Raw genomic sequence first — 14685 nt, forward strand, 5'->3', positions numbered from 1 at the left:
AGCTGGTAAGTGGTACTCAGAGAGAAAACAGGAGAGAAATTCGTGGCGGGCTGCATCAGACCAGTCAGTGCACTGATAGGAAAAATAAAGTTCATCTGGGATCGATTGCTATGGCTGATAACTTGCAAGTGTGCTTTTTTCCCTTCGTAGAATACGAAGTCGTACTGTGAAGTTGCTGATGTATGCTAGTTAGCGAGATTTGGAACTGTTACGTTAAACAAGTGATGTAATCTCAAATGGATTTCCTTTACTTTTTGCTGTTAGATTCTCAGATTTTTTGTCGCTTGTCAATGGCTTTTCAATTATCTGATTCTAACGTTTCTCACATTTCCTATGATATCAGTCACATTTCCTGATCTTTCATGTAATCTACACGTTCCATCTTTTATTCTGTTGTGTTACAATTTTCCCAATACATTGCTCTCCTCATACTAATAATTAAGGACTGAACAGTGTTTCATATGATTTGTTCTTTCTTTATAAGTGATGAAATTAATATTGAAATTTGTGATTTAATATCGTATTGCTGTTATTATAAATGGTAAAAGTTTTGTTTTTGACTGCTTTGTCTGTGATTTTAAGTTTAGGGTCCAGTATGTAATGAATGTAGTTAAAGTGAAAGTAATGGAGCGCTTCTAAATTTAAAAAGAGATATAATTTGTCAACAAATAGAAAACTGGATTGTCATCTTGGATTGAAAGGGATTTTGAGGTGTTAATGTGAATAATAGACATGCACTTAAGACATGTACTTCATTTATTGGTAACTATTAATCACAGTAAATAATAGGACATAATAATAGTTTCTAATGAATATACAATATCACAACGTGGAAACATAAAAATACACAGTGTGCCATAACTGACCCATACATACACTGAATGATCCGGGGAAAAAGAATATTTTCATTACTGTCCAGTGTTAGTCTGAAGAGTGAAGCTTTCGGAAAACTCGATGCATTCTGAATGAGGAAAATAAAAATACTAGGCGTTAACTGGGCGAACCAGAACATGTGAGCAATAGTTGTACTGCTGCGTCCCTCTGAGGGACCGTGCAGCGGTCGCTGCCAGCCTACTTGTGGTAAGCGAACGCCGACAGCGGCAGCGGCAACGCGTGCAGCGCGGGCACGGCCCTGTACAGGCCGACGACGGCGGGCGTGCGCCCGGGGAACAGCGTGTCGTACGGCACCGAGCTGAACACGGCCTGCGCGCGCTGCAGGGCGACGCCTCCCAGCCACTTGTCCAACGTCGGCTTCAGGCTCTGGACGACGTCCGGCGCGACCACGCTGGCGAAGGCGCTGGCGGCGGCCTCTGCAAGGGCAACAACTCGCGTCAGTCCCGGGCGCGGCGTGGCGCGGGTTGCCTGCACTCGCCTGGCATTTCGCGGCGCGGAGCCGGTCGACCGAGTTAAGAAACCCGAGGCCGGCCACTCTGCCATGCGCCGCGCTGGCCGTGGCCAGATGCATAATATCCAGTTTTCCTACTTTCCTGCTGCACTCAGTTTCCTTATTGTGAGCCCTAGTTGTTACGTTAACTATCCTCCGGCGATACTCGTTAAGCTGTTAAAGTATTTCTAACCAGACGGAAATTACCACTCGCCGTCTGTGCGAGCTTAATTTACTATCTGTTACGCTAATAAGACATTGTATTGACAACTGCACTAAATGAACATAACAGCAGACACAGTAGTCATTTCAATTGTTTTTTATTCGACAAAAGCCGTTAAAGACAACTACACGGTACTGCAGGCATTATTTGCTGCCCAACTTCTCCGCAATCTGTCTCTAGTACTCTGTCATCTTTCCTTTGTCCACCCTTAATCAGTTACTGTTACGAAAGGCCCGACAGAGAAATATGAATAAGGTCTTCGTGAACAAACACACGCACATGAACTGAGTCTGCTGTCAACGCCTCGACGGCAGAGAGGAACTCTTTCAACTACAGAGAGGGCAGTAGAATTAGCTCTGTAACTCCAAGTACTCTGTCGTCAAACAACACTGCTCAATTTTAACTTTCAATAACGACGTGTCTGAATCCAAAGTATTGCAGGATTTTATTCCATTGTGTGTGCTCATATTATAAATCTTGAAGTCTTTTCAACGATGTATATATGCGAAAAATCAGAGAAAATTAGGTTCATTTGTTATTTATTACACTGCTACTGATGTTGATTCGTTCGTCGCGCGGACGAAGTCGGAGCGTTGCGGTTCGGGGGGGGGGGGGGGGGAGGGGAGTTGTGATAGAGATATCAGGCATAGGCTTTAGCATCCCCCTCCATTTTTGCTGTGAAGCACTGTATTGACCAAGAGAATTTTAAGTATTACTTTTCTGTTTTTCCAAATTCATATAGTTGGCACAGAACACCACTGCTGTAAATTAGCTTTAACAGTATAAAATGACTTTAGTACTCTGCAGCAGTAGAACTCAAATAGGGATCAAATAAATGATACCCCAGTAATTATTTTATTTCTCTGACTGGAAGTCATTACTATCGCTGCATTGTCATTTACCGTAAGGTGTGAATCATTTGTATGGGGCAAGAAAAAGCCTTCCTTTCGAATGCCTTACAATCCAAGATCGGTATCCCAGTCACGCAAAATCACCGTGAGCATTGAGACAATCATCCCAAAGACAGATGTTTGGTAAAACACCTTGTCGTGCTGCCTGAAGAAGTCCGCAACTGCCTGCTGAACATCCTCGTCCGAGAGGAATCGTCGGCTCTTCATGGCCTTTTTTTTAAAAAAACGAAGGTTTCATAACCGCATGGGGAGAGATCAGGAATGTTGGGCGGGTGCTCGAGTGTTTTCCACCTGAGTTGGCGTTATGAATGCGTTACGACTTTTGCGATATGGGTCGTGTACAAGGGACGTGCGCTATCATGAAGCACCATTACTGAATTTAGCGCACCATTACAGAACGACGGTTTTCGACACACATGCTGCTCCGTACACATTCTTCAGTATCCGATGGATGTCTACCAGTGTTTGTCCTTCGGCAGCCAAGAAAAGAATAACAGAACATTGGTCCTGTTTGGATGCATGTAGTAATAACGTCGTTGTAGTTCACGTTTTCGCATTTACGGCAATCAAGTCAGAATGACACGAATCCCACACTAATCCTTTACTTACATGTCAATACTTACGTTCCCACATAAGAGGTTCGCTTGGATGTGTGCTGCAGCAACGTCCTCAAACTTTTTGATCGTCCCATTATATCTTTGATTTTGACTTGCTTTTTGTGTTTCCAGTATTTGTCTGTTGTTTTTCTGGGAAGCAAAGTGGAGCAGATAGGACTGAGAAACCGGTTAATAGTAACGCTCAGAGCGGCCGGTGTACCAGGTGAACGGTCGTTAATCCTGTGATTTGTTTGTGGCTCACCTCCAAGAGTCAGAAGCAAATGCGCCAAGCGCTGAGAAAGTGTGGGATCTGTTTTGGGTGTGCTGAGTTACTAATGCAGAGTCCAACTGGAATATAAATATCTTTGTTGGCTAAAAGTACCATTTTTTATTTTTTAATCGTCAAATATACTGCGGACAGGTAACTAAGGGAAAAAGAGAAATAAAGATCGCAGCGCTAAATAAACACTTGGGTGAAGTAGTCATTGCTGGAATTACTGAATTGAGCTAGTTTCCAGGAACGATATTTACCAGGTAATGCGTCTACTGTAAAGAAAGCCATATTTATGCATTACTAAGAGCTGGTGATAAAGTAAGCCCTCATTCTTTACAGGTTTCGATCCAAATGATCATCATCAGGTAACATAAAATTATTAGCGCAACCTCTGCGGCATCACTTCTGCTACGACGCCAAAAAATACATAGTTTTAATGAAACCACCTTGCTTCACTGTTTCTGAAAGTAAAATACTTTTGTTTGATAAAGAAATCTTAATAGAGCGTAAATTTCTATGTTTCCTTCTGCTATTCAGTCATCATTTTGGGTAACAGCTATTGGCGTTACAGCAGCTGCTGGGGTTACGTAAATGTGACTAAATATTTACGAGCTCTGTGGTGCACTATCTGCACAAATGGAACGGTGTGGTAAGTGAAGCTTTCTAATCTACAGTCCTGACGTACAGATGCTGCTTCTATTCACAATGAAAATATTTGACATGTGGCAGTATGCTGTTCTGTTCTACAAGAACATACTTTAGCTTCTTCTTACCGAGAGGCGGGAACTGCGGGAAGAATCCCTTGATGTCGGCGGTGGGGGTTCCGGGTTCGATGGCGGCGCTGGCAGAGGTGAGCCGCAGGTACGTCTGGCCGTTTGGACCGGCGCTGGGAGCTCCCGTCAGCGTCACGGCCACAGAGGGGTTGGCTGTAAACCATAGTCTTAAGTTAGCTTAAAAACACACTGCGAATCTCTCCAGAGAAACGTTTCACAAATTTCGTACGTGAAGAAAGCTGCAACCTTATATCTTACATTTACAGGCTTTAGTTTTATATGTACACATTTCTTAATCGTAATTTATCGAAACAGTCGTGTAATCAGACAGTTATGTGACCAATATAACTTAATGACAATTCAGTGCATTTGAAAACTAACAAACACTTGTTGAAGAAGCAGAAGACTATACATATCTGGAGGTTGCAGTAAACAACAGAAATGATGAGAAACAAGAAATTGCTTTATTGGTACAACTGACCTAATACTGCTTGGTAAATACTCAAAAATGTAAAGGAAATTGTAGGTGTTAACTATTTCAGTCTACGGACCTTAAAGAGTAGGACCTATAGAAGAGATAGAAAGCGTCCAATGAAGAGCTGCGAGATTCGTAACGGTTTCGTGCAGCAAGTGCGACGACGTTGCGGAGATGCTTAACAGTCTCCAGTACTAGACGCTGCGAGAGATGCGTCATGGATCACGGAGATGTATATTGTTACAATTCCGAGAGCGTATGTTCCAAGAAGAGTCGGATAACATATTTCTTCTTCTCACATAGTCTCTTGAAACGACTACTACAAGAAAATCGGGGATATTAGAGTTCACGAGAGGTTTACCAACAGTCGATCTCATCACTCTCCCTTCGTGAACAGTACAGAAGAGAGGGCAACGGTGGTGGTACTAGAAATACACTCTACCACATACCGTAAGGTGGCTTCAGGAATATAGTGGATGCATATGTACATATAGGAAATCTCGAAGAATTGCTGTCAAGAGAAAGTAATCGTAAAAGAACTCATGAACTCGACAACTGTATTTCTGAGGCAGATGTGCTAACCCTTGTAAACGACAATACTTTAAGACGAAGAAGCTGGTACACTGAACAAAAAAATATAAAAAAGGTGTCTGAGGCCAAAAACATTTCAGCGTCATTAAATGAGGTATTTATCCGATTGTTTGTGCTTTCACGACGGTGAACACATTGAGTACACCAAAAGCCACCTCTGTTTCATACTCGTTGAATTAAAAACCGTGCAGGATTCAGACTACAACGTCGAGGTATCTATTAATCCTATTTCTTTAGTTGGCGAAATGTCAGGTTTATTCCTTTTTTGCAAGTGACATTTGTCAACCAGATAGCACACACATAGACGAAATAAAAGCTCATCAGAAGTGAGAACCTTTTCAGGAGAGCGCAGTCATCATATCTCCTTATTACAGAAAACTGAACAGAATGGCGAAATTGATTGGTCGTCTGTCCTAATGACATTAGGGTCTAGGACGTGTTGAATTTGGGCCTATCTTCCTTTTTTTCTGTCGAGACGAATTATTTTTATAATTAAGGCATGACGTAATCCAGCTTTTAATTAGTTGTGAAATATGTATTGTCTTCATATATTTCCATTAACTTAGCATTCAGAGTTCTCTCCTCACCCGCTCCTTTGTTCAGTAGTTAAACCTAGGGAAAAGGGTACATCATTTGTTTACCGATAGTTTTTGTTGTTTCTAGTTGTTCCACTTACCATAAGAGAGTGTGAGTAATGGTTAACCCCAAGGGAGATGAACAGCTAGGAAATAAGGAACAACTTTCCTCAATAGTTTGTAACTGCGTACATCTAACGTGTAAACATGAAAAATGAGTGTTTCCTGACTCTACAATTATCTTTTTTCTCTTTCAAAATGCAGACATAATGCGAACGAGGGAACTTGATTGGGTTGGATGAGAGAGTGGTGTGTTTGCACGTTACTGAATTACATGAGAAATTCTCACTTGCACGCTTTACGTGATACTCTGACTGATTTCCATTGTAATATTACTTCTGTGTCGCACGAGTCTTGAGGAGTCTATCAGGGATCATTATATCATTATACTTACCCAGACTAATGGTGAATGGACCACTTCCCTTCAGGGGAATGCCCATGATCTCTGCATCGGTAGTCTGGACACCAGTCGCTGTGATGTGACCAGGGACTGTTGACTGGATACGGATTGTGTTCGACGTCAGATCCACACTGTAAGTAAAATATAAATACGTGCAAACGCGTTTCATTTTGGACAAGAACAATAATAATAAACAATTTCTACATGAGATGCAACTGTGTTATAATCATAAAACGGGAAATGTACCGGTACTGAGCCGGCCGAAGTGGCCGTGCGGTTAAAGGCGCTGCAGTCTGGAACCGCAAGACCGCTACGGTCGCAGGTTCGAATCCTGCCTCGGGCATGGATGTTTGTGATGTCCTTAGGTTAGTTAGGTTTAAGTAGTTCTAAGTTCTAGGGGACTAATGACCTCAGCAGTTGAGTCCCATAGTGCTCAGAGCCATTTGAGCCATTTGTACCGGTACTGATTAAATTATTGCTTAAATACTTTCCATTATTGATAGAAAAGCACGAAAGATGACAATTAACGTACACTCCTCTTTAATAAATTGTTGTTAATTTTCTGGAGTAGAAATATATATTAGCGCTTTTCGTTCTGCTGAGTGGTTTCCATGTAAAGAACTTGTTCGCTGATTAGCTAAATGTTGCATTGTATTGTTCACTGCCACTTCTTTTACGGAGCTCTTGAAATGGATCTAATAAGCTGGAAGTCAGTAGGGTATTGACTAACAATCAAAGCTACGCGACACGTCTTAGGCTTACTTCATTTGGTCTGTCCAAACAGAACAAAGCATTTTCTATAGTAACTCAAAGGTTTTTTCCGTATCCTCTTAAATACACAATGAATGGAGCCATACCGTTTTAGGTGAATTACTGAATCTGTGGAACCATAAGGAAAAATAACTTTTCCTCTAGATAAGTACGAGAACGTGATACATAAATAAGGACTTATCATGCTAAGTGCAAGAGGAAATGCTGCCCCTCATACAGCTTTTCGATAAGACGCTGGATTCGTGTTCGAGAGGATAGCAGCTGAAATACAGAAGTAGCCGTTCCGTGATTTCTCTAAATCGTTGAAGATTCCTTTGAAAGAGCACGGTCGATTTCCTTCCCTATCCTTCCCAAATCCGAGACTGCAATCCTTTAATAAGCTCGCAGTCGACAGGGCCTCAATCAGTTACCTTCCATCTTTCCATTATTTCACTTGGAAATGTTTCGGTACTAATGAAGTATTTGATATTTTTATATAGCTCTGAAAATATACTCCATTTAGCATTTTTCATCAAAATACTTTCCACGTAATCCCATCGTTCGAGCGCAATTGACTCTCTACAACGTCGATCATTGTACAATATCTGCACAATACAATGTTTTACCAGCGGAACAGTTAGAATGCTGTGTATTCGAATCAGTGTACAATCTAGTCATTGATGCATCTGCATTGTTATTCACCTCCAGTTCCTATTTTATCAATTGCTTTTATTTCGAATTTATCTAAATCGAACAAATGGGAAACGCTAACAGAAATATATCATGCGTGTAATTTTAAGTGCCGATTGTTTGGTAGTTGTGAGTGTTTTCGGATTTAGAGAGCAGACCTCTTTTGACACTGACACCTGTTATAGTTAACGAGTATTTTGATTATGCCGTCTTACGATACGCTTAGTTATTAGGAATGATTAACTTATTCACTTTGACAAGAACGTGAAAGATAATTGGCAGGAACCTTGTTGAAGAAAGCAACCCGAGATTCATCTTGCCTGTAGCAGTGAAACTACAAGTAAGAGGGCTAGAGCACCAGCTGTAGTTAGTGACCTATTCCTTTAGTTTCAATTCATTCATTTAATTCCTTAATTTAATTCATTCAAATCTGCAAGACATGTGAAACTACGCTCGGCTTATGAGGATGCTCCCAATCGTCTGTTCAGTTGTTTAGTGTTATTAGGAAGTGTGTCTGGGCGACTCACTTGACGTCGTTGATGAGGGTCGCTGACAGTCCGCTGATGGAGACGTCGTCCAGCTGCACTTTGAAGCCGTTCGAGTTGTGGACGATGGGCGGCAGACCACGCAGAGGGTCCACACCTTCTGCTCCGATGCTTGGCACTCCTGCAACACACAGGAATAAGCGGTTACCACGGCCGTAGGGACATTCGGATAACTCGGGTTGCTATGGCCACAGGACAAGTTTTAAGGTCATCGGAGCGACGGATACGTAAAAGCAGCTGGCCTGTTCGTTACTGACCTGACGCAAGCTCCGGAATCAGCTGCTGGAGGGCAGCGCGCACGCACAGCTGGAAGTCCGGTGACGAAGCGTTGCACGTCTGCACTCCCCCATCCGCTGCAAAGTGAGAAGTTCGTCAGTTCTCTCGAACGGTGTAACTTATTACAATTAGGGCAATGACCAACAAATCTTCCAAGAACACTGAAATGAAACTCATTTTTCGTTTCCATTTTTATTTGTCTCACTTGTGTATTCCTAGAAAACGTGAGAAAAAACTTCTCTTTCAGAATGAAAAGAGAAGAGCAGCTCCACATGGAAGGAATTAGCGCTACAGAGTGTAGTGTTACTGATCCCTTCTCGGTGATGATGTTTTCCTTAGAACAGCTACCACAGGGACTCACAATAAGCGACGCAAATTTTTAAAAAAATAAACTATAAAGCTTACTAAACGTTCAAAAAGGAGGCGAATCGACGTTTAACGCGCAATGAAGTTCTATTCAACATCCTGGACAACTGGACAAGTTTAAAGGAAGCGACGTCAGCCCATTCCCGCCCGCTAAACACGTGTCGCGTCAGAGATTAGTAATCCTGTGGCGAGCACTACGGAGTCAGGGCCTGTAGTTGACAAGATGTGTCTTGAACTAAACTCTGAGCAGTCATTACCAATTACATCAATACCAATGCTTGGTAAAAACCAGGGGATAACATTAAGTATAAGAAAATCCTACCAGACCATGAAATATCTCGCTTTCTCACAAAATATGGACACAGTCTTCGAACTACGAATAACGGCTGTTAGAATAATAAACAAAAATAGCAATCGACCTCCTTGTAAAGATATGTTTAAATAGCTGGATGTTCTAACTGCATCACGTGAATGCGTCTACCAAACTTTTATGTACACCAAGAAGAACATTAGAAATTATCTAACAAACAGCAGCACTCACGAACATGGAATAAGAGCCAGACTAAATTTACATTTACCAGGAGCCAACAAACAAAGAACAGAAGAACATCATTTTCTATAAGGGGATTAAGTTGTACAATAAACTGACCATGGAGGTTAAAGAGATGACTAAATTCCAATTATTTAAATCCTCAGTTAATGAATACCGCATAAATAAATCATATGGCAAAGTCAAGGACTATTTATTTTATACAGAGTAGGTCATGGTAAAAATTAGCTGTATTTAAACAACTGTCCTCCTTCAATAACCTATCATAATTTCATGATACTTATTGTAAAACCCTATGCCCAAGACCTGTGAGGAATAATTCTAAACTCTTTACATTTTCTTGAGCTCAAAATCGCATTCATTGTAGTCAGAAGAAGACTCTGGTTTTTCTGACAGGTCAAGGGGACTGAAAGATGAATTCAAAAACTGTCGAAGTCCTGATGCTAGCCGACCGTTTCTGTGTGTGTGTGTGTGTGTGTGTGTGTGTGTGTGTGTGTGTGTGTGTGCGCGCGCGTGTGTGTGTGTGTGTGTGTGTGTGTGTGTGTGTGTGTGTTTGATCAGTGATACGATGCAAATGAGAAACGTTAAACAAGTTTTTGGTAAGGTGATATTACTGTGGAAATAGGAAAGTTAGTTTGAAAAATGTTTACTTCTTCAATTAAGACGAAATGTCTGATATCATTTTGTAGCTGATCCATGGAAGAAAGAAGAACTAAGAAATAATTTCATATAGCACAGAAGGTATGAGATCGCATTGATTAGTATTACACCATATGTTAGTATTACACCATATGACTTGTTCTTCGTGTTAATCCACTCTAGAAAGGGCTGTGCTGTCCTCAAGATTTGAGAAATTTCTTTTACTTGATTTTGCAGCCGGATGCCACTTCTGTCGTCACTTATGTATAGGAGGGAAGCCGTGTCCGGAACCTGTATGTGAACTGTATAAACTTTGTTCTTTGTGCGATCGTATTTTAAATGTTTGCTTGTCTTCTTTTCTGAGGTGCGAATTGGGCAGTAGCCAAGAATTTGCCTAAATGAGCGTCGTGGGAAACCGACTGAAAACAAGCCGAGGCTGGCCGGCGGATCAGCCACGGTCGTTAACCGCCGTGTGAATTCGATCCGGTTCCGGCTCACTTCCTAGCCTTGCACGCTAGCGCGCTGTGCGTTAAGGTTTATGAGCAGCGCAGTCGCAGCATCCGCCTCGAAGATATTATTTGGCCGACTAGAAACTGAGGACTTAAATTGTACTTCTCAAACCAAGAACACTGTGAAAATGTAAACGTTTCAGAACAAGGTCGTTAGGCTGGCTTACGCAACGCGCTAGTACAAATACGGTTGATAGGATAGGACTACACGTTTCGCTACGTATTTTTGCAAGTCTTTAGCCACGGTTTAAGCACGACACCTGTCACCTGGAATCTACAGTTTCATTCTGACGAGCTAAGATTATCTAGTACAATGGACAGCATTCTGTCAACATTAACTGATGAAACTGACCTTCGAGTCTAAACGTAGCTTAGAAAGGCAACTTGTTTACCTAACCTTGGCTAATGAATTAATCGCTCTGTGCAGGAAAGTTTATTAGAAACAGAAAGTTTTAACACTGTTGTGTTAAAAAGCCGTTATAATTTCTTTATTTTGATTGTAGTATGGTGACATTCTCTTATATAACAACAAATACCATTGTAATTCCAATAAGCTATCTTTGCTGAAGAGGACCTCGATAGGTTGGGCTAAAGACATTGTACTGGCCTCTGTTCTGTCCAAATGGTTTACCTATGGCGGAACTACCTCGATATTTAGCCAAGAAATGTAAAGAAGTTGTTGTATCTTTACGTTTCACCAAGTCGTGAGTCAACTTTCGCATTTCGTCACATTGCGTATAGTTAGGGCCATACCGCTAAGAATGTCAAGAACGGGATGGGAGCGTTAAACTACGTTGCTTCTTGGTGCATTCCTCCATCAGAAAATAGACTTTTTGTTGAACGTAATGCAGCACACCACAGAAAATATCACTCAAATCGAAGTTTGTATTCCGAAATAAAACTTGTGAAAGTGCTTTCCGTGAATACTATGCCTTTCTGTCGAGAGTTCGGAACACTCTAGAACAGAGGAAGCAACTGCACGTAATATTCAGAAAACATTGCTAAGGAAACTGAGCAATGTGTGGACTAGTTGGTGGGTGACGAACGCTATGATGTTTTAGAACATCTATTGAAATTCAGACATTGCCAAAAGTGAACGTAATGAACTTGATGAGAGCAAAATATTGTACACATTGCAAAAGTGGGCTGTACATACATAGGTACAAATAGAAATATATGGTCGATGTTCTCATTCCGAAATAAACATAGCGCGAACATTTGTTACATCTATATCTCCTTACCCTGGCAAGTTTGACACTTTCTAGCAGATAGAAAGCAATTTCACGTCCACAAGACATCACTGTGTGGACGTTTGCCGTGTGAAGCTGCACACTGCGTGGAGAAAGAGTAGGCAGAAAAAGTGACTTTGCTGGCGGCAGCCATGAGCAACATAATGCTGCTCACATAATTAGAATCTCTTCTAGAAGCTATGGATTACAGAGCATTTAGAAAGAAGATGGTAGCGCAGGTTCCGACAGGGAATGAACTCGGTTCGGACGGGCTTACTCCGTCTGGTCAACAATCCCTATTTGTAATTTGTAGGATATCATGCACAAGGGATAACATGATTCACCGTGGTTAACTGTACTGTGCTGGCACTAAAAAACAAAAAACAGGAGGATACCTTCGCTTTGCATTTCACTACGACAGCGAAGAGTCGTAATGATATAGCTCCCCCATAGCTCTGGGTTTGAGCAGGAATTTTACACTTTATATTTGTTTGTTACAATATCTTAGCATATAATATCAAAATGAAAATGTGTTTCATTATGTTTAGTTCTATGTTGTGGAAGCTGAATATTTGCTGTTTCTAGTAGCAAAACTTTACGACGCAGGAAAACTAATTGCAACTGACGCCAGGATAGTGAGATATGGATACCGATATTAATGAAATATGTGCGAGACACCAAATTTATGAAAGAAATTACATTCAGTTCATCAGAATGGGATGAGTGTTTAAGAATTTAGTCTCTCATTGTACAAGTACAAATATACGAGATGCAAATCATGAAACAGAATTTAGTATCTGACGTGAAGCAACCGAACGCAGTTGACATATCAGCTGCTCCCAGTCGGTGTTTGACGTTGTGCAGTTATACATTTGTGTTTTATGTAACATCTCTGTGTGCGTTATTAATGTTATTACCATTAAACAACTATTATTGAAAATTTATTGAAATGTAGGTTATTGTTTGATAGAAGGGTGGTAGCCTCCCTTCTACAGAACCACACGGTCTCTTACGAAGTTCAGTTGAAAATTAGGTCGAAAAACCATTTCTAGAATTTTCCTCCACTTGTGCCTCAGGACCCAAAAATTAACTACGTTCCATTAGTACCTTGGCGTGCATCACACTTCCAGGCTTTTGAAAGTAGTTAATAAGTTTTACACAAGTCTAAGAAAAAAAAATGTGAAAGAGAAAAGACCGATATCTGAATCAAAGTAAGTGGAGGCACTATTTCGGCGCCTCAAGGTATATTTTTGAAGCTATTTGCGTAAAAGGCTCAAGATGCTAAACTATTAAGTTTGTAAGACTATAACACTTATCAGTTGTCGTGATGATAGGTCATACAACAGTACAAGAAGTGGGAGAGCTCGGGAATGTCAACGTGCTCGGCGGCAGCGGCTCTTGAGAAAGAGCCAGAGAAATTGGAGCGCACGTGGCGGTACCACACCAGTGGCTCTGCCTCGCGTCATTCAGACAAGTCAAACTGCAGAAAAGCTGATTAAGGGAGGAAAACAATAGTATATGAAGTGAGGTTTCGAAAGAGAGTAAGTAACGAAGAACAGAAAACTTACTGCACAACACGATATTGGCAGGAAGGCTTGTTAAGTTATGGAAACGCGGTGTCACTGCTGGCAGAGGAAGAAGCCTGGGCGCTAATGAAACGGAAACAGATGTGGCGCAGCACTCGGTACTCACCGCAGCGGGCGGCGAGGGTGGCGACCAGGGCGAGGAGCACTCCGGCTGTGGTCTGCATGGTGGTGCTGGTGCTGGTGCTGGCAGCGAACGGTGCCGATGGAGAGCGCGTCCGCCCATATATACCCGCGAGAATGACGGAGCCAACAGTGAAAACAAAAAGGAAAAAACCACGCACACACGCACACACGTTCGCCTAATACCATTCAGCAAGTGCTGGGCTTCCCCCCTCTCGGGCCGTAGGACAGTTCCCAGTCCCCGCCACTGCGCTAGGCGCAGCTGTGTAGCCTCGCCCACTGGAGAGGGAACCCGCCTCCAGCAGGGGACAGGGGACCGTTCCCGACGCCTCACACCCCTCCTGGCACCCTCTGCGTCCTACGTTTCAATGTTCTCTCTGCCACGGCAAGGGGCTGACCTACGTAGTGTCCTGTTGATACGCCACCAAAGGTGGACCTGTTACTGCTGTACTACGTCTTCAGCTCACTATGTGTAATGAAATAATGCGCAACGAACCTCGTTTAGGGCATAACGAAAACGGTGACTGTGGTCGGCTCTCCAACAAAACTTATTTTCCCTTATGGCAAGCCTTTTGCAGTTATTTGTACTCGAAGACAGCTTGTTCCAGAGTCATAATGCGGGAAATCGAACCCAAAGTTATTGTCTTTCGTCTACATTATCCCCGTCACGCAGAAAATACTGAGCAGGTGGGTCGTTTCCATGAATATGTGCTCCACAGACGAGTGATTTTGATCAAAATGCTGTGTAAAAGAACAGTCCCGTCTTTTCGCTCTCGAAGAGGATGTGCTATACGTCGATTTTTTTGTGATATTGCTGCTGGTCATATGTACAGTTGAGGTTGTAACTGGTCATATGTATAGCTGACACGGCTACAGCGCCACCTCACATTTCACAGAAAGGCAATGTGTTGCGCGATGGGCTTCTCATCCTGACGAACGTTTCAGATATATCAGATTTAACCAGAATTTGATGTTTTGGATCCTCGGTATCAATCGCCAATGAGATGTAAGCAGTTCCTTCTTAGATTAATAATGGAAATTTTGTGTTTGTGTAGTCAACTAACAGATTTCTCAATCCAAGCAACAATCAATTGCAATAAAAATGAAAAAATCAATACTGTTTCGAATTTTAGTTTAATACAAGCTTCAGGTCAGATAACCTT

General features: G+C 41.9%; 1 protein-coding gene across 1 annotated transcript; it reads right to left on the reverse strand.

Annotated features, from left to right (window-relative positions):
- Window positions 1-738: 738 nt before the first annotated feature.
- LOC126262409 (putative beta-carotene-binding protein) lies at window positions 739-13617 on the reverse strand. Its single transcript, XM_049959035.1, has 6 exons — window positions 13509-13617; window positions 8505-8600; window positions 8230-8368; window positions 6257-6393; window positions 4162-4314; window positions 739-1310 (listed from the first exon to the last, which is right to left on the reverse strand). The coding sequence occupies exons 1-6, from the start codon at window positions 13564-13566 to the stop codon at window positions 1072-1074; spliced, it is 822 nt and encodes a 273-aa protein (XP_049814992.1). The 5' UTR covers window positions 13567-13617; the 3' UTR covers window positions 739-1071.
- Between the last annotated feature and the right edge of the window lie 1068 nt (window positions 13618-14685).

This window comes from Schistocerca nitens, chromosome 6 (assembly GCF_023898315.1).
Source record: "Schistocerca nitens isolate TAMUIC-IGC-003100 chromosome 6, iqSchNite1.1, whole genome shotgun sequence".
Taxonomy (NCBI): domain Eukaryota; kingdom Metazoa; phylum Arthropoda; class Insecta; order Orthoptera; family Acrididae; genus Schistocerca; species Schistocerca nitens.